This window comes from Xenopus laevis, chromosome 8L (genome assembly GCF_017654675.1).
Source record: "Xenopus laevis strain J_2021 chromosome 8L, Xenopus_laevis_v10.1, whole genome shotgun sequence".
NCBI classification, from domain to species: domain Eukaryota; kingdom Metazoa; phylum Chordata; class Amphibia; order Anura; family Pipidae; genus Xenopus; species Xenopus laevis.
Window position 1 is genome coordinate 92,195,164 of NC_054385.1, and position 21,113 is coordinate 92,216,276.

The 21,113-nt window shown below is 43.7% G+C and overlaps 1 protein-coding gene and 1 long non-coding RNA gene across 2 annotated transcripts; one reads left to right on the forward strand and one right to left on the reverse strand.

The window, feature by feature from the left end:
- Nucleotides 1-190: 190 nt before the first annotated feature.
- On the reverse strand, nt 191-6,278 carry hspa2.L (heat shock protein family A (Hsp70) member 2 L homeolog). The gene is given in 2 exon segments (NM_001092570.1): nt 191-2,798; nt 4,794-6,278. Coding segments are annotated over 2 exon segments (1,905 nt in total). The 5' UTR covers nt 6,228-6,278; the 3' UTR covers nt 191-2,327.
- Nucleotides 6,279-14,429: 8,151 nt separating this feature from the next.
- LOC121396865 lies at nt 14,430-16,158 on the forward strand. The gene is made up of 3 exons (XR_005963222.1): nt 14,430-14,926; nt 15,020-15,088; nt 15,745-16,158. It is a non-coding gene; the product is annotated as an uncharacterized LOC121396865 (long non-coding RNA).
- The last annotated feature ends 4,955 nt before the right edge of the window (nt 16,159-21,113 follow it).

Below are 21,113 nucleotides of genomic sequence, written 5' to 3' on the forward strand. Positions count from 1 at the left end.
AAAACAATTGCAAATTATCTCAGACAATCACTTTTTACATAACAATAAAAGTTAATTTAAAGTTGAACATCCCCTTTAAAGGGGATGTTCAACTTTTTATTAATTTGTAGCATGCTACAAATTAAAAAAAATTCAATCACAGAAAATTCGACCACCGAATTGTAGAAATTCGATAGTCAGTTTTTTTTTGATTGAATTTAGCCATTTTCGATCGAATTCAAATCGAACAATTTAATCACTTGATCGAATGATTTTTAAAAAAAAATTGACTTCTAGAACCTATAGCTAGTATTTGGCTAAGTTTTTAGGAGGTCCCCATAGGCTAACATAGCAATTCGTCAGGTTTAAGGTGGCGAAGTGTCGAAGTCGAAGTTTTTTCAATTCGAATCGAATTTTGGCCTATTCGATGGTTGAAGTACCGAAAAATCACTTTGAAATTCTAAGTTTTTGAATTCGAAAATTCACTTCGACCCTTAGTAAATGGGCCCCTTATAGTCACCAAGGAGTTTTGTCAACATGATAAAGAATGCAGAAAAAATACTTCCAACTACTTTCCAAAACGGCTTGTTTGTGAGGGTCGAGAAGCTTAGTACAGCTTTGTATAAATAGTAATATGTTACAACTAGCTCTTTATATTTAATCAATATTTTTGATTTAAAAAATGGAAATCAGCACTGGAGCAGTATGTGATTCTGCAGGCATTTGCAGGTGATGTGTCTATAAGATACAAGGATATCATTTAATTGTTTTACTTTACACTTGTATATTATATAATTGTATATTTTAAGTGCCAATAACAGCAAAGGCTGTCAAATGACAGAGGATGTGAACAGTTGTCAAAAATAAAATTTGCTATAGATGAGCTGTATAACATTAAATATAATAAACAGGGTTTAACATCATGTTGGTCTGGAGGTTTAGAAACTGCACAGACGTTACAAGCCCTTTAGATTTTTATTGGGGGGGGGGGGCAAATAAGTGCTGCTATGAGTATTAGGCATCAGCTTTAACTGACAACCAACCTGCTTTTACTCAAAATCTCAGATGATTTATATGATAAACAAGATTCGTTCTGCAATGCACACTGACAATATCACGCATGGATATTCTTGGCAGGGGCTGTAACAGCAACTGGTGAAGTTAGTTTTGATCTTCATTTGACTAATGCAGTAAATATTGAATGTATTTCTGTGGGTCACAGCTCCTGGCATAACTGAATCTGTTTGTAAATCGCTGCAACGCTAGTCTTTGTGAATGCCAGAGTGCAAGCCTTGGGGACAAGTGCATGTTTTTTGAGTGAATAGGTAAAGGACTGTTTACTAGTTTCTACTAGTTTCCTTTGGGCATAACAGTTATTTTCAAACCTTGCAGAATATTCCACCAAGTGTCCCAAATCTTTATCTTATGTAGGTTCCGTGAGATATAGTCTCTAAGGGTGCTAAAATGTTAGGTACCCCCCCCCCCCAGTGATTATAATCACTTACCTGAGACCCTGGGCTGGTGCACTGGCCGGAGGCTACTACTGTAAGAGCACCACACGGTCATATTCTTCATCGTTCCTCTACAGCCCAGTCCAGGTGCACAATAGAGTGAAAAGCAGAACTCAGAAGCAGTCAGCTTTCATTCTACTGTGCATGTACTTAGTCCAGAGCCACAGCAAAGAGTGGAGAGTGGAAAAAATTGCAACATGGTGCTCCTACATCAGTACCCTGGACTGGTGCAGTTTTCAGGAAACAAGAGCACCAGTTCTCATGTAATTCATTATAGTCACTGGCTAGCATTTGGTCTAGATTTTATCTTTTCTTCTTAAATACCCAAAACAGAGTTCAGACTTTTAACAGCTGCATGAGCTCTAGCATCAATATTGCTAATGTTAAATGACACACAAACCAAAACATTTGTAAAAGGAACAGTAACACCAAAAAATTAAAGTGGCTTAAAGGAGATAAAATATAATGTACTGTTGCCCTACACTGGTAAATCTGGTGTGTTTGCTTTAGAAACAAATCCATAGCTTTTATAAACATGGAGGCAGCCATTCAAGCACAGGATACACAATAGATAACAGATCTGAAGAATCTCATTGTATACTACAGAGCTTATCTGTTATCTGCTGTGTATCCTGTGCCTTTTCTCCAGCTTCAATGGCTGCCCCCATTGCTACACAGCAGCTTGTTTATATAAACTATAGTAGATTTTCTGAAGCTAATACACCAGTTTTACCAATGCCGGGCAACACTACATTATATTTCCATCACTTTAAAACACTTTTTTTAAGAACAGATGTAATCATATAAACATATAACTATTCATTGTATCCCATGTAGCTAGTCTACTTCTTCAATGGTGGGTCCCCCTGCTGTAGTGCCAGGGTTAGGCGCACCCCCTTGATACAGTTTGGTGATGATTGGATTGCAGACTTTTTCCAGCTCTTTCTGCTTATGCTCAAATTCATCTTTCTCAGCCATCTGGTTCTTATCCAGCCAGTCGATTACCTCCTTGCACTTGTCTAGAATCTGAGATTTTTCCTTTTCACTCAATTTGCCTTTCAGCTTTTCATCCTCAGCGGTTTGCTTTACATGGTAAGTATAAGACTCAAGTCCATTTTTGGCTGCTACTCTCTCCCGGTTGACCTCATCTTCAGCTTTATACTTGTCAGCATCATTTACCATACGTTCAATATCCTCTTTGCTAAGGCGACCCTTGTCGTTTGTGATGGTGATCTTGTTTTCTTTCCCTGTACTTTTGTCAGCCGCCGTCACGTTAAGAATGCCATTAGCATCAATATCAAAGGTCACCTTAAAATAAACAAATAGAAATGCCATGTTGAAATATTTCTGTTTAGTAAATTATATATGCTTAATACATAAAATGCAAATGTAGTTCTGCTACTTGCTAAGCATATCATTCTCTGCTGCCTTACACTTTCTATCCAACAATTTTCACCAATGTCTGTCAGAAATTCTATAAAAAATAAAGGTGGTAGCTTATAATGCAGATACCTGTAAAGCTGCTTAATTGCAAACGTAGAGAGGAAAAAAACCAAAATCTTGCTTAAAAAACACATTAATGCACTGTGTTTTTAAAAAAACTGAGATGATAAAACATATGTTGTATATAAAATGAAAGGAGTTAAAGGGCACTTTGCACTTTTATTCTAACTGGTCTGTTTTGTCTTGGGTGACTTACAAAGCCAACTATGTGATATAATTCAGCATTACTGATAAACTATAATTTATGGAAAGAACTAAATTGGAATGACAGGTAAAGTCCTGCGTGGATCCAATTTTTTAAATGAGACTTATAAGATAAATGTAAAAACCCTAATTTTGTAGGCAATCATGTATACTATATGGTGCTGGTTTCACTTTGGGCTAATAATTAAAGTTTTCTTTAAAAACAGCCCATTTTTTGGAGCTCCCTATATTTCTGCTACGGTCCGTGTCTGTGCTTCAAATTAGAGGTGGGCGTGCCCTAACGGTCCCTGTCAGAAGCTCAGTAGGAGGGGGACAGCCAATCACAGCCCTGCAGTCACACACGCACATACAGGCTTCAGCTCCTTATAAGGTCAGCCTATCTGCTGACCTGGACCTGTCTTTTTACCCAGTTGGGCCCACTACCTGACCTAACCCATAACTGCCATATTTGCAGCTCAATCAGCGACACGCTGACCATCATTATACAGGAAGTGCTGTTGTTGCAAACCAGAAGTGACATCATTAAAAGTGGGTGGGGCATAAAATGGTTTAAAAAATGCGTAAAAGAGTAAAACATTCTATAGTTTAGACCCGCAAAAGGACACACAGTCCAATATCTATACCCACATCCAAAAGTCTTACTTATAATCTGAAGATTAACCCATGGGTACTTGATCTGCTGCAAGACTCTAAATGAAGGGATTACATTAAAGGGGTGGTTCTAGGGATGTGTGGGTCGGGGAGGAAGAGCAAAGGGCATTGCCGGGTTGGCCCGAACACAACCAACCCACCACTGAATTAGAGGGCCATTCAGACTAGACAGCTCAGGAAGAACTATGTAGTATTCCTGAATCTAAAAAAAATTTATGTATTGCCCCTTTATCGATTCCTTTGGTAATTGTCTTAACCCTGCTGGTGCATTGAGGGGTCAGCTGATTGACAGTGATAATTGTTTGACCTATGACAGCACCAGCAAGATTCAGGTGATTACCACTAGATTCAATAGAAGGGTCATTTCCAACTTTTCCCACTTGGTGAGCTGGGAATTACTTCATGCCTTTGCCCATAGGAAAGGTGTGTCATGCAATACTGCAGAGCACTAGTTTTATCCAGTGATATTTCTAAGTCAATGCCATGAGGTTTTTTTTTTCCTATTGGGGAACCCTCTAATTCCTGAAGATTGTTTTTTTTCTGTATTTCTAACAGATAATGTAAGCATACCCATTCCAGTGGCAGTACGTGTGTTACATACAATGTTGCCCCTCATGCTATCTTCTGCTCCGCTATTTAAAGTCAATATAAAGGATGACCAAGCTGCTGCTGAAAGACATCTCCCACACCTGTTCCAACCATACTCATCTGGGAATTAAACAGTAGCGGAAAGGATCACCTAACCCCTAATCAGGCAGGACTGGCAATCTGTGGGTTCTGGCAAATGCCACAGGGGCTGTTGTAAGATGCCATAGAAAGTCAGTATTTAGTGGGCTGATGGGGGTCTGTTTGGGCCTCTGTGTAGCTGAAATTCCAGAAGCTATTTTGAAACCCAGTCAAGACCTGCCCATAATGACTAATGGAAGAAGCAGAGAAAGTGGTCACCTCTATCTGGGGCACTCCTCGTGGAGCCGGGGGGATGCCAGTGAGATCGAACTTGCCCAGCAGATTGTTATCCCGGGTCATGGCTCTCTCGCCCTCATACACCTGCACCAGCACGCTGCTCTGATTGTCCGAGTAGGTGGTGAAGGTCTGGGTCTGCTTGCTGGGGATAGTGGTGTTCCTCTTGATGAGCGGCGTCATCACGCCCCCGGCAGTCTCGATGCCCAGAGAGAGCGGGGCGACATCCAGCAGCAGCAGATCCTGCACATTGTGCGACTTGTCGCCGCTGAGGATCGCCGCTTGAACCGCAGCGCCATAAGCCACCGCCTCGTCCGGATTGATGCTCTTGTTGAGTTCTCGGCCATTGAAAAAGTCCTGCAGGAGTTTCTGGATCTTCGGGATGCGGATGGAGCCGCCCACCAACACAATCTCCCGTATCTGCCCCTTGTCCAGCTTGGCGTCCCGCAGCGCCTTCTCCACTGGCTCCAGGGTCCCGCGGAACAGATCCGCGCACAGCTCCTCGAAGCGCGCCCTGGTGATGGACGTGTAGAAGTCGGTGCCCTCGTACAGGGAGTCTATCTCCAGGCTGGCTTGTGTGCTGGAGGAAAGGGTGCGCTTGGCTCTCTCACACGCGGTCCTCAGGCGCCTCACTGCCCGCTTGTTGCCGCTGATGTCCTTCTTGTTCTTGCGCTTAAACTCGTCCAGGAAGTGCGCCACCATGCGGTTGTCGAAGTCCTCCCCACCCAAGTGAGTGTCCCCGGCAGTGGATTTCACCTCAAATATCCCACCGTCTATGGTGAGAACCGACACATCGAACGTGCCGCCGCCCAGGTCGAAGATGAGCACGTTGGTCTCCCCGAGGCCGGCGCTCTTCTTGTCCAGTCCGTATGCGATGGCCGCCGCCGTGGGCTCGTTAATGATCCTCAACACGTTGATGCCGGCGATGATGCCCGCGTCTTTAGTGGCCTGTCGCTGCGAGTCGTTGAAGTAAGCCGGCACCGTGATGACCGCGTCGGGCACCTTGGCTCCCAGGTATGCCTCCGCCACCTCCTTCATCTTGATCAGCACCATAGAGGAGATCTCCTCCGGGAAGAACGTCTTCGCCTCGCCTTTGTACTCCACCTTGACTTTGGGCTTCCCCCCGTCGCTCACCACGGTGAATGGCCAGTGCTTCATGTCGGACTGTACCGTGGGGTCGTCGAACCTGCGTCCGATCAGCCGTTTGGCATCGAATATAGTGTTGGTCGGGTTTAAGGCCACTTGGTTTCTGGCCGCATCCCCAATCAGCCGTTCGGTGTCGGTAAAAGCCACATAACTTGGGGTGGTTCGGTTGCCTTGTTCGTTAGCAATGATCTCGACTTTCCCGTGCTGGAACACCCCTACACACGAGTATGTGGTGCCCAAGTCAATTCCCACAGCTGGAGCCTTGGCAGACATCTCTGGCGCGTCCCCTCCTTCACACTATCAAACTAACAGCTTCGTGCAGCGTTAAACACTAACTGCGCTGCCTCCCCACTGCCGCCTTTCCTTTATATCCTCCCGCCCTCTTCACCGATTGGCCAAACGCCTATTCTCGCCAACCAATCGTTTTTTTCTCTTGTTCGTATACGAGTTTTCAGCCCAGATTCCAAAACAACTAATAATAACTGGACGTATTGCAACAAGTGTGCAAACTGACATTTAATTATCGCCAATCTTGGGGTTAGCGGTTAGGCTTACCCCGCATTATTCCTCTCCTATCCCCCCCTTCCAAAATGGGCGTGCCGCGATTAAGTAGGCAGTGACAGCTGAACAGCTGATGGGCGAGACCATTACATACTTTGTAAATGGGTGTGTCCGTGCGTGTATCGCTTTCGACCCAATAAAATGTCAAATGTTGCGTACAGCGAGTGTCTGAGGAGAATTTGGCCTTATTTGGTCTCGCTGCTCAATTCTCTATTCATTTAAAGAGCTCCTGTCAAGAAACTAGAGTGTTTTGGCTTCTGCCTGAAAGCTACAGTATATGGACGTTTCCCGGTGCTTTTCTCACTTTCACTGTCTTTTCAGCATAAACAGTCCTGTCTTGCTCTGTGGGAGGGATTGTAGATTGACATCCCTAAAACTGACAACTCCTTCCTACAATGAAGGAATAAATGCTGGTGGCACAAAATTGTACGTAACTGCTGCACTAAGAGGTAATAAGTGCCTGTCTTGAGCAGCACCTTGTGTTTATAGACATTCTTTATTACACTGGTGTAACTACATATCACTGGTCCCCACAGCAAATTAGTTTTCAGGCCCCCAAAATGTCTATAGGTTGACTTGTTTTACCAATATTTATTAAACTGTATATGAATTAGGGCCTCATGGGGTCCATTTACCTTCTGGGCCCCCCAGCAGCCATAGGGTCTGCTTCCTCTATAGTTACGCCCCTGCTTTATTGTTCCTCAAAATGAGCTGCAGGTAAGGGGGTGCAAAGTATGTGTGTGCACATGTTGCCCATTTGCTGCCAGTTACAGCATCTGAATCCCAGCCAAGCACAAACCAATGTACTTTCAGTACAGCACAAAAATAAGAGTACCTAGCAGCGCTAGTGGTGTAACTATAGAGGAAGCAGACCCCATGGTCGCGGGTGGGGGGGCTGGGGAAAAAAGGGGACCTGGACTGCCGGGTCTGCTTCCTCTAGAGCAGGGGTCCCCAACCTTTCTTACCCGTGAGTCACATGCAAATGTAAACAGAGTTGGGGAGCACTAGCATTAAACCTGTTTCTGAGGGTGGTAAGTAGGACTGTGATTGGCTATTTGGTGGCCCCTATGTGAACTGGCAGCCTACAGGAGGCTCTGTTTGGCACTATACCTGGTTTTAATGCAACCAATAGTTGCTTTCAAGTCTGGAATTCTAAAATAAGCACCTGCTTTAAGGCCACTGGGAGCAACATCCAAGGGGTTGCAAGCAATATGTTGCTCCTGAGCCTCTGGTTGGGGATCACTGCTATAGAGCCACTCTTCTCCCTGTAAATTTCATAACATCTGAGATGGGGCACAGGTCTATAAATAGAGCGGCCGTGCAGGGTCCAGTTGATATTAAGGGGCAAATTTACTAAAGGTCTTCATCAGGCATCATTTGACAGGAAATATGCATATTAATCAAAGTGGGCATACTTTTGCCAGCAAAACTTTGTCATATTGTGCTGGGATTCTTAGGAAACTGCTGTATTATTGGTTAAAAAATAAAATATAGTGATTGCCTCCCAATATCTGCACACTGGCAGGCCCAGATTGTCAATCTGTGGATTCTGGTAAATGCCAGACAGGCTGCTGTAAGATGCCATAGACAGTGACTATTTAGTGGGCTGGTGGGGGACTCTTTGTAATCGAAATGCCAGGCAGTGACGTAACTATAGAGGAACCAGACCCAGTGTTTGCGGAGGGACCCAGGGAAAAGTGGGTCTGCTTCCTCTATAGCAGGGGTGCCCAAAAGGTAGATCGGGATCTACCAGTAGACCTTTAGCTGATGATCAGTAGATCTCAAGACACTGCCAACAAATAGCTTGTCTCATTCACCCTCCTATTTCATGCTTTTCATTCAGAAATTTATTATGTTAAGGTTACATAGAAATAGCTGTTTGTTAAATATAGCAATATAAAGTCTCTCAAATCAATATAATATTTAAGTAACATTTTCCATGGAACAGAATGCGAACAATGATTTTATGGATGTAGATCATAATGGGACAACATCACTAAAAGTAGACCTTGCCTTAGTAAAGTATGAGCAATCCTGCTCTATAGCATCTATCTTGCCTTGAAACGTACGGGCCCCCGCAGCAAGTAGATGTGCACCTGCAATCAGCCCGCTTGCATTGAAACGTCTGAAACAGCTCACTCACATGCCAGACCCCTATGAAGTTTTTTACTCCGCAGGCCAAGAATCTGCTGTGCGTCCGATCCTGGTCTGCCTGTACCCGGAAGCATTGTTTCTGCTCGGGTGCAGGCAGATGCGGTGGATTTTGGTGCAGAAAAGAGGGATTTTTGTCTTACCTGTAAAATCCTTTTCTTGCCTCATTGAAAGGGGGCACAGGCACTGGAGGGTTAATTTTACCTTTCAGGAGGAAAGGACACAAACAAAAACTTAGACAGCCCTTCCAGGGGCCAGCCCACCTATCCCAGCAGACTACACCCCCTCCAGGAGGCTGTAGTTCCCCAGAACGTTAACAATTTTCTTATAACTAAGGAGATAACCAGAACTGCACCTTGGGCTAACTTGACAGATTTCCTCGCCATGCGAGGATGTTGGGAACCATAAGGATACAGGGGCTTGGAGGCCCCACCAGAGTTGGAGGGATGCTAGTTCTATGCAGGGAACTGCCCTAGAGATGTTCCACCTCCTGGCTTGATGCACTAATAGGGACAGGCGTGCCTGTGTCCCCCTTTTGATGAGCAGAGAAAAGGATTTTACAGGTAACACAAAATTTCCTCTTACTCTGTCATCTCAGAGGGAGACTGGAGGGACATTCACAAGCAGTCCCCAAGAAGGGTGGGAATGATCAAGCTTGAGCCTGTACGGCAGCCTGAAGCACCTTCCTGCCAAAGACTGCCTCTGTGGAGGACAGGGCCGTTCCATGCCACACAGGCGCCCTAGGCAAACCCGCCCGGACATGGCGCCAGCTTAGCACGAGTGCGCATGTGCAAGGTGGTGCTCGTATGCGCATGCTCGTGCGCAGGAGCGAAAAAAAGATGCAAAAAGCACAGTGAGTCGGGCAGAGAGGGGACCAGACTGGGGGTAGGCGACAGAGGAGGTACGTGCCTGGCGCCCCCCCCAGCTTTGCGCCCTAGGCATGTGCCTACTATGCCTTCCCCTTGGTCTGGCCCTGGTGGAGGAGGCTACATGCACCTGGTAAAATTGGGTGAAAGTATGAATAGTAGACCAGGTGGCAGTCTTGCAGATCTGTTCCATGGATGCCATGTTCCATGCTGCCCAGGAAGCCGCCACTGGCCTTTGTAAGGATGACCAGAAGGGCATCGCACATGCGAAAAGATTCAGATCTGTGGACATAGTATATGAGTGCAATCGAAAGAATGCGATGTGGCTGATGGCGGAGCACTTCCCTTACACGCCAGCTCCTGCTAAGCCGCAGCTCTCGCGATAGATCGGCTCCTTCTAGCCGGCTTCCACTTCACGCTTCTGTTACCGTTACAGAGCGCTGTTCAAAGCAATCACGGAGTCTGGCAGATTGGTATCAATATATTGGCTTTATTGTGCGCATTAAAATAGCTAAGGAAGGGGATTCACATCTAACGCGTTTTGTGTCAGAAGACCTGACACTTCATGTGTCAGGTCTTCTGACACGAAGTGTCAGGTCTTCTGACACGAAACGCGTTAGATGTGAATCCCCTTCCTTAGCTATTTTAATGCGCACAATAAAGCCAATATATTGATACTAATCTGCCAGACTCCGTGATTGCTTTGAACAGCGCTCTGTAACGGTAACAGAAGCGTATAGTATATGAGTGCCCTAACTATGTCCACACAATAGAGCGCAGTCTCCTTCGGACCCTTTGGATGTGGACAGAACAATGGAACCACAATGTCCTGGTTTAGGTGGAAAGCTCATACAACCTTGGGTAGGAAGGAGGGTAGGGACCGGAGCAAGGCCTTGTCCTAATGAAAAATCAGGAAAGATGAGCAGCAAGACAGTGCTGCTAGCTCAGAGACCCTCCTAGATGAGGTGATTGCAAGGAGAGTATCTGAAGCCTGAGCGAGAGGCTCAAACAGTGGACCCTGGTGGGCCGATAGCACCAGGTTGAGGTCCCAGCCATGAACGGGAAAGCGAATTGGGGGGGCCACGTGCGCGACCCCCCGAAGGAAGGTCCGAATGGGGGGTTCCTGCGCCATATGGTACTGGAAAACCATGGACAAGGTAGAGTTCTGAGCTTTGAGGGAAGCTAGATGAAGACCCTTATCAAGGCCTTGCTGTAGGAAACCTAGGATGCGTGCTGTAGCGATGTGGTGGGAAGGTGTGATCGGCACACTAGGCTATGTAAGTCCACCATGTTCTGTAATAAATCCTGAAACAATATGGTTTCCTGGCAGCGATCATGGTCTCTATCACCTTGTCGTTGAAACCTTGTTATTTGAGGACTAGGGTCTCAAAAGCCAGGCCGTCAGAAAGGAAGGCCGTCCAGTGAAGGAGAGCTAGACGTATGGCTCGGAGCTCCAAAACATTGATCAGAAGTGATGTCTCTGAGGGGAGCCATTTACCCTGTTCCATCTGGCCTTGACACACCGTGCCCCAACCCCGGAGGCTGGTACTGTGGTAAGGATGGCCCAGTGGTGTATTGCAAATGGCTTGCCCTGGTTGAGATTGGCTGGCTGTAACTACCACCCTAGAGATCTCCTCATCCGGGTGGGGAGGGTGATTGGAGAGTCCAGAGATGTTGTCTCTTGCTTCCAGTGTGTCAGAACAGCTCGCTGAAGAGGGCGTGTGTGAAGCTGAGCATAGAGAATGGTATCAAGCCCAGCACCATCATGCAGGATCTGAGAGGGGTGTGTGGGAGGTCTGCTAAGAACTGAATGAGGATAAGTAGGCTCTGGGCCTTGTTCGATGGGAGAAAGGTGCGGCAAAGCTGGGTGTCGAAAAGAGTCCCCAGGCCCCAGCATCAGAAATGACTTGAATCTGATGATCCAACCATGTTGTTGCAAAGTCTGGATCACAAGGGAGAGGTTGAACAGGTTCCTTTGGGCTGATGGAGCCTAGATAAGGAGGCTGTCCAGGTAGGGCATAATTGATACCACCTGGGCGCGAAGGAGGCCACAACTGGAGCCAGGATCTTGGTGAAGTCTCGAGGAGTCCTTGCCAGACCGAAGGGAAGAGCCAAGAACTGGAAGTAGTTTCCCAGCATGGCAAAGCGAAGGTAGCGATGGATGGGGATATAAAGGTATGCGTCCTTGATATCGACCAAGGAAAGAAACTCGCCAGGGTCCATTGCTGCAATGACAGATCGGATAGACTCCATTTAGAAGGAGAATCCTCGGAGACAACAATTGAGTTTCTTGAGATCTAGAATGGGACAAATTCCTCTGTCCTTCTTTGGGACACAGAAGAGGATGGAATAGAAACCCTGTCTTTCCTCTTCCTTGAGTACCTGAACAATGACTCCCGCTTGTTGGGAGGAAATGGCTTTCCAAAAGGCTGCTCTGCATGCAGGATTGGATGGGGGGGAGAAGAAAGAAATCTCTCCTGAGGGGGGGTGTCGAAACTGGAGTAAGCGTGACAGAGAACCTCTTGGACCCAGGCATCTATGAAGGAGTGGGACCAGACCTGCTGAAAAGAGACGAGACGCCAGCCCATCCTCTCGATTTGGACAAACCTTCAGGAAGTGGATGTTTTGTCGCTGGAAGTTTTCTAAGGGTTTGTCTTCCAGAGGACCAGGCATGTCTCTTCCACTTTCCTCTAAAGGAAGGAGAAGGAAGGAGTCTTTTATTGTCTGGAATGAAAGGAACAAAATCGAGAGAAACAGTGATTCGATGACTGATGCTTTGGCTTGTTCTGCGGAAGCAGGGTACTCTTACCCCCTGTAGCTTGGCTGATGATTTTTTCCAGCTCAGTGCCAAAGAGAACCTTCCCTGCAAAGGCAATGGAGACCAGTGACTTCTTGGATGTTAGATCCGCCGAACAATGCTTGAGCCAGAGGAAACGCATGGCAGCTATGGAGGTGGCAGAAGCCCTGGCAATCATCTTGGCAGAGTCTAAGGATGCCTGGCAAAGGAACTGAGATGCTTCTTTGAGCTGCTCCACTAGCTGCTAAATGGAAGCCTGGTTGGATCCATCTATTATCACCTGACAAAGCTGATCCGCCCAAACCTCGGAAGCACGGCTGATACAGGACCTAGCAAATGTCGGTCTGAGTGGCTCACCTGAGGCAAAAAATATGGATTTGCAGAATCCCTCCAGCCTTTTGTCGATGGGGTCCTTGAGGCCTTCGGCATCAGGTGGTGGACTTGGCTAGGCAAGAGATCGGGGGATCAACTGTGGGAGAAAGGCACCATAGATGTGTCATCCTTGGAAAATGGATAAAGGAGGGAGAATCGACGGGAAAGATTAATCCTGCCGGTGCCTGTGCAGGGGCTCAGTGTAGACTTGTGGCAGCTGAGTCTTTTTGTGGAAGTCTCAACTAATGGCTGCGTCTACCAGACAAAATGGCAAGAAGAGAGTGGAGGAGCGCGTGCTATAGCGCGGTGGGATGATGTCACCGATGAGTTTCAAAAATGGCCTGGGGAAGAAGGAACCTACTGCCTGCCTCCGAAACGGGAGAACTGCAGGGTGTGGTGGTGGAACAACTGCTGGACTGGGGGCAGCGGTCTGCCAGAGGGACTCCGGCACCTGCTCCCAGTCAGGAGAACTGAGCCATAGCTCCTGTCTCCAACATGCCTGAGGGCGCAGGTAACAGAGCAAGAGCTCCTGTCCCTAAATAATGCCCTGTGACACCCGGGGCTGAACTGGAATTCCTGTCCAGGAAACCTGTGGAGAAAAAAGGAGAATAATTAAAAAGAATCAAAAAGAATATAATAAAAAATGAATAAGAACAAAACTCCCCTAAGGGGAGAGTGTTCTCCTCCCATGAGGACACTGAAAGAACTGGGGAGTGACAGCCTCCTGGAAGTGGTGTAGCTTGCTGGGATAGGTGGGCTGGCCCCCTGGGAGTGCTGTCAAAGTTCTTGTTTTAAGTGTCTTTTCCTCCCGGAAGGTAAAGTAAACCCTCCAGTGTCTCCTGAGAGAGAGAGTAAGTGACATTTTGCGATTAAATCCACTCATTGTTAGAAGGCTAGGGGAGCAGCAGGGCAGCGGAATCTGCACCTGCAGAAAATGTCTGGCCCTAGCCTGAAGGATTTATTGTACACAAGTAACTGTTGCTGCTGACCACTTTATCCTCACTTGTGCTCCTATTCCGTTTAAATCAACCTTGCCTGATATCCTTCTTTTACCTAGTGGTGGTGATATCTGACAGATCTGGTTGCCAACACAAACCTTTGTTCACATGTGCTAACAGGCAGCACACACGCATTAGCCCCAGCTCTTTACTCTGTACGGCACAAGTGAGAAGCTGAGGGCAGATCTGTCCAGATGGTGTTACCACTGGGTAAATGTTAGCTACCAGTGTAGACTTAATTGTACAGAAAAGGAGCAACAACAGTGAAAGAAAAACACTGGTGTCATCATCTGGAACCTTACAAAGTGGTATTCTCTATGTGCTTGGCTTTTCTTGTCCTTTAGGGTAAGGACACACTGGACGATTTGTCGCCAACGTTTTTAAAAAGCAAATCGCGGCGACATATCGCTCGTTTTGTCTCTGAACAAAACCAAATGAAAGACGCCAGCTCCTGTGCCCACAGCGCGTTTGTGAATCGCCTGTAGCTACAAAACGCACTGAGACCCTTTTCCGAGCGATTTATCAGAAATAGCATGTACTTAGAAAAGCACTGAAATCTCCTAGACACGCACACACATACAGATAAGTAGCAGCAATTGTATTTAAATTACAATGCGAACGCAAGCACGTAAAGACGCCAGGTTACAGCGGGAAGCACAAACCGTTTCCGGTTTGGGTGGAGCACGTACCGCACAGAGTAATGTGATACAAATCGCTCTGTGCCAATAGTCGCTGTGAATCGTCTGTTCAAAAAAGACGATCGTCTTGTCGCCGCGATTTACTTTTTTAAAACGTTGGCGACAAATCGTCCAGTGTGTCCCTACCCTTAAACTAATTATAAGTGTTTTTCATAAAGCAAGTCTGGCGGGATGTTAAACACTTGTTAATTTAGTACCTATGTAAGTAAATCCTGCAATGTCTGAAACTGAATGTGCACAGCGCTGTGTATGATTAGTAATACTATATATATGAACAGAAGATAAAACTGGAACTCTTTTTCTTCACCCACCCTATTATTCTACTGACCTCCTTTACATCTTCCAGCTCTACAATATCATTGCCCGGAGTGCATTCCTTATTAAAGACAGGAGTCGACAAAGGATTTGTTGAGAGATACTAATAGCACTGCAGCTATAATCCTATTTATGGAAGCCAAAACCTCACTTGGTTTTTTGCCGATAAACCTGACACTATGGGGGGTGTAATTAAAGGCACAGCTTTGCCCAGGTGCAGTAACCCGTAGCAACCAATACGATTTTTACTTTTAAACTTGCTTTAAATGTAGCAAACCCTAACTGCTTTAAAAACTACTGTTCACAGATTTATCAAAATGTGAGATTTCATCAAGGAGTTGTAAAAGGAAGCATACACCCATTCGAACAACTGAAGGTAATATTGCTCTAAATTCACTTTTGCAATGAATAGTCAAACTTTGTAACAAGAGCACCCCCATTCTGGGCAGTTAACTGGATAGATCACCAGAGGTATACGTTACTGATGGAGGAGGTAGTTTCTGGCACTTCTCTGCCCAATTCTATAACACTCCTGTTAGAAATTAATTTTTCATAATTAAAGAGTTAATTACAGTAATGTACTGTGGTTTGCTTGGCCTTTATTAGCATTTAGCTTTAATAAACCACCTGCCCCAATCCCCTCTGACGTGTGTTGTCTACTGCAGAGCACAGAAAGATACAAATAAATATGCACAGAAATGTAAAGATAAATACTATGTTAAGACAAACATCTGTCTTGTTGCATTTAATAAATAAATGTATGTTTCAACTTACACACAAACCTACAGACCCCAACTCATATGTGCCTGTATTCAGTATGCAATATGCATGTTCTAGCATTTCTACTTGTGTGAGCATTCCAATTTTTATAAATAGTTTGGGCACCAGAGGTCACTATTTCCTAAGAATGTTGGGATTGTATTAACTTTTTAAAACACCATGACTATACAGATAAATACAAATATTTCAAATAATCATCCCTGTGCCAAGCAACCATGCCAACCCTTATAAGATTTTGTTACTTTTCCATAGAAAATAAAATTTTGCAGCCACGAGAAGACCCAAAGAAACAGGAAGATGGACCCCAGCCTAAAAACCAGTAAAGTGGGAGATTCAAGGATAATGTAAACTGTGCTATATAGCCATGGAACTGTACCAAGGTATGGGATCTGTTATATGAAATGCTTGGAACTGGGGTTTATTAAAAGCAATCATTAAAAAGACCTAACAGGATGGTTAAAAAAATATATGAATTATTTGCTAAGAAGGGACTCTGTGAAAGACGGCACTCTGGATAACAGGTTTTTCGAATAAGGGATGCCAAGGTGAGTTAAATAAGCATTATGGATTAGCTGGATGTTGTGTTTAGGGGAAGTACTGCCCTATTATTTTTTTAAAAATAGAGATTTTTATAATGGAAACATTAAAGAGGTTGTTCAGCTTTCTGTTAATTTTTAGTATGATGTAGAGAGTGATATTCTGAAACAATTTGCAATTGGTTTTAATTTATTATTATTTGTTTGTTTTTGAGATATTTAGCTTTTTATTCAGCAGCTCTCCAGTTTGCAGTTTCAGCAATCTGGTTGCTAGGGTCCAAATTACCCGAGCAACTATGCACTGATTCGAATAAGACTAGAATATGAATAGGAGAGGCCTGAATTTACAGCAGTAGTATAAAGTAGCAATAGCAATAAATATGTAGCCTTACAGAGCATTTGTTTTTTTAGATAGGGTCAGATGCTTAGAATTAGCCATACTAAAACATACTAAAATTAAACTTAAAGGTGAATCACCCCTTTAAAGTGGACCTGTCACCCAGACATAAAAATCTGTATAATAAAAGTCCTTTTAAAATTAAGCAAGAAATTCAAATTTTTTTTTTATTTAAGTATTCATAGCTATTGTAAGCTCATTTAAAAATCTTCGCTGTCAATCAAATACTGCCTGCCTCTCCTCTATGCCTAGGCATAGAGGTAGGGCAGGCAATTTCTTTCACTTTCCATTCAGCACTTCCTAGATGTTATTGTTTTCCCCACTTTCCCCCAGTTCTCTTAACCATTTAATTGTGTAACCAGTGCATGGGGATGGACATCAGGTCCTGTATTCTGGTGCACAAACAAGATTTTGAGATGATGCAAGGCTAACAGTGTCCACAAAATGGCTCCTGTCTGCTTGCTATAATTATGAGTTCCCAGATACAAGGAAAGAAGATTCAAATAATTTTTACAGTGTAAAATTAAAGTTCATTTTGCTTGACTAACATTATAAAATAGGATTTGGAATAATATTTTGGGTGACGGGTCCCCTTTAATAGCTTTATTACCTGCACTACATTGCAGTCCCATTTCCATCAGTCTTACCAAAGGGTAGACCTTTCCCTAGCCTGCAACAGAACAATGCAAGTAAATATTTAGTGGTTCATATCTCCCCTGTATTGGTATAGCATGTTCCACAGGCAGAATATCAAATTCTTCTGCAAGTAATGATGGCCTCACGTGGACTGGTGTAAAGAAAAATGGAAGTTGCAGTCCAATGACATCAGAGATGTTTATATTGCATAATCAGGAGGGTCAGGGGCAATTACTATTTATACAGTATATACCATTACGCAAAGGTCACCTATGCACGGTGTGAGTTGTTCACTTTACATCAAACCCACTCACAGAGCACATACAACTTTTTTTGTCTTGACATTTTTATTAAAGAGACATTATACCCCTTTTTAATATGAGCTTAGTGAAAAGGGCTTGTGCTTAGTTATTTGCCTATCAATAAGGAAAAACTATGTTTTTTATCTCCTGAGCTAAACTAGGAAAAAGAGGAATTGAAGCTACACCATGTTGGATCATTGCAAGGTAAATAATTATATTTACACTGAATAGATAATGTCCCAGCATAATGGACTCCTGCTAACAAAACAGTCACAGTATACTGGTAATCTAATTAGCTACCTCACAAGGAGCAAATATGGAGTTGCTTTATTTTCTCTAGTTGCCCTGTTTATCTCAAGAAATAACAAAAAACATAGCTTTTTCAATATTAAAACAATAGGCAAATATTATGTCCAGCATAAGGCTTAGTTAACTAAATTAATATAGAGCAAGCGGGTATACTTTCCCTTTAAAGCCAAGTGTTTCTCAGATGCTAGTTTAAAAGCAGGCTGTTTACAACCCAACACCAAGCAAACGTCTCTCTTAATGTGCAACCATGAGGCGATGTAAATGGATTCAGATGCAGAACATTTAGCTTAGGAAAAGAAAAATGAGATGACCTAAATGTAATCAATTAGGTTATGCAAAACTCCTGGGAAAGAATTCCCCTTCATGCTTCAAATGTTTTCTTTCTTGCGGAAAACCCAGAAAGCATTTGTAATGGTAAGCCACTGATTTTCAGAGGTACAAATGATCAAATTTCCTTTTTTATGGATCCCTTTAGAATAGATCAATATCCAACTTTAGAAGCATTCACATCAACATACACCCTAGCTGTGCTTCTAAAACCCATTGGGTCAGCAACAGCTTATAAGAAATGTTACTTATTCACTAAGAATTCTGTTTTGCATACCCATAGAGAGCCCTAAGGTTAACTGTATTGTGTGCAAATAATCACTACCAAGCTCAGTGCTAAACATCATTTGCCAATAAGAATCTAATGTCATGTTTGGACAGTAGTTAACTGCTGGTATCTGTAAGAAGCTGCAGCTGTATATGTGTATCACTGTACTCCCACTTTGCCCAGACAGCATACGCCTCTTGTTACCTTCTGAACTAGATTATACAAGTAGGTCACTGCAACCTTGCATAGATATCAGCTATCACTGGATTTCATACCCAAGCATCAACCCTCTTTTACACCAGACTGCTATGTATAAGACATGCAGGGCAAAAACAGTTATGTGGGATACTGGGAATTATAATAACAGTATCTGGTCAGACATAATATACAGATTTATGAAAATTTCTGTTGTCTACTGATCTCTGCATGTATTGCCGATCTGACGATATCAGTGGGAGACTGTCGCCAGCTTTTGTCGGACATAACTTTCGTACGATTGCTGTTAAGCGGCAGAACATCATCTGATCTGTTCTTTTACTACTATATTTGAATGGTAAGTGGCAGGTCGGGAGGTGTAACCAAACCGTCGTTCGTCCAATGTTAAGGTAAATCTGCACGTCTATGGCCACCTTTAGTTCCCCAGCAAATACAGGTCTATTAATCCGCTGCCTTGTCTTACATTGTATCAACAGTCTGAGCTACCAGAGCAGAGAATAAAAAGGGACAAACACTGATTTCAATAGCAATACATATACAAATAACTTAAAACCCATAGAACATGTGTAATTAGTGTATATTGCTTAGAAATATGTTTTCTTTTATTAAAAATATTTTTGAGGTTGACATTCCCTTTAAACACAACTACAAATACAGGGGAGTGAATGAAGGGGGAGAGGATAAAAACAAGGATTGCTATATGAAAATATACATACATGACAATCATGGGAGTAGAAATTCCTTTTAGATACAAGTATTGGGTCACATAGAAAAAAATACGACCTGGAAAACTACTATATAATAAATTTTAAAAAAGGAAATCCACCAAAACCTTTTGCTTGGCAGCCTACTTTGATATACAACTGTTGTGGTCGTGCCCTACTTTTCGAATCAGACTGCAGATAATCATTGGTAGAAGTCAGAACAAGAGGACATTATTTGTGTGGGCTTTCAGAACTATACCTGTTCAGCCTCTGCACAGTCTGTGGTCAAACGTTCAGATTAGGTTTAGCAATGAATCAGAATCTTCCTTCCTTTCTTGCTGAAAATAACTCACGCCCGTGGCACTAACTGTTTTCAGCCATATTAGTTCATCTAGTGATCTATAGTAAAATGGCCAATCTATATCCTAATCCTATCAGCAGGAAACTGCACCGGCCCAGGTTTATACCAGTGAGCACCAAAGAACGGAAATTTGAAGACAGAAGAAGGACGGAAGTGGATCGCTCTGTGGTGCTCACTGGTATAACCCCGGGCTTCTGGTAAGTAACTACAACCAATTGGTGGTGCCTAACATTTGGCACCCCCAAGTGCTGCAAGCCTTTCCTTCTCCTGTAATTCTGTATTATCTCTACCTAACTGGTATCTGTATGCTTGCAATTCTTGGTTTAACATACATGTAACATGACCATTAAAGGGGATGTAAAGGCAAAATAATAAAAATTCCATTTTTACTTTCTTTAATTAAAAAGAAATCTATCTTCTAATATACTTTAATTAAAAAAGGTGTACCATTTTTATAAGAAACCTGACTGTATGCAGTGATATTCCCCCTTCTTTTACTTGCTCTGACAGCTGCAGTTAGGAAACTTCAGACGGTCCTTAACTGCTCTGCAGGGAAACGATCATACTTTGAAAACTACAGGAGGGAGCCCTCCACCTTACTTCCCCGAACTCGAGCAGCATTGTTTGTTTCCCTGTAACAACTGATTTGTATCCACAGACTCAGTGCAGTCTGTATATTCTGATTATTAATCAGTCTTGCTGTATCGGCTTCATTATTGCTGTATGGCAGATATTATTTGACTTGGGCTGTTTTGATAATTTATGACAATCCCTAAGCTTAACCTCCCAATTGAAGCCCAGACCACACTGAGAATGTGTCTTGATATTGCAAAGATGTTTAACAAAGTTACAAGATGACAGCCCCCTGTGCCAACTTTGAAAGCATAAATCATTTGTTTAATTGGGCTTCTGGTGCAGTACGTTCATGTTTATATTTAGTATACAAAATAGAGCATTTCTAACATTATTCTATTTTAGTTGCCCTTTAAAATAGCCATATACGGGCCAATATACACTGCAGACAGCAGCTTATTAGGCAGTGTATGGGGCCCTCTCTGACTGGGCTTCCCCAATCGAAATCTTGCCAAAAATCGGGGCAGATGTAGATCAGTCAGGTTTAACAATCCCGCTGGACCGAGTTCAGCATCAGATTGTTAAAGTCGTCCTCAATCCAACAAGCCTGTATTTTCATTGTTGTGCTCTTCTCCTGCTCTCCCGGCCCGCCACTGTCAAATGCCGGCTTCCGACATCCTGGTTCGTCTTTTATATACGATGCGCCTGTTTGCCCCAACCCTTTTGTGACATCATAGGATGGGCGGGTGTATAAAAGCAACTCAGAAGTGCGGATGCGGGCTAAGGGAGGGCGGGTTAGGTTTTGGGGAAATATTAGGAGTACAAACTTGTCTTAACATTGTATTTATTCCTATATATGTAGAACAATTTTGACAACATATAAAATATGTTATATTCTGCCTTTTACATTATAACAGACAATTTAGATTCAAACATACCCAGTTATAAAATATTTACCAACTAATATTTTCCCAGTCGCTATACTTGCCTGC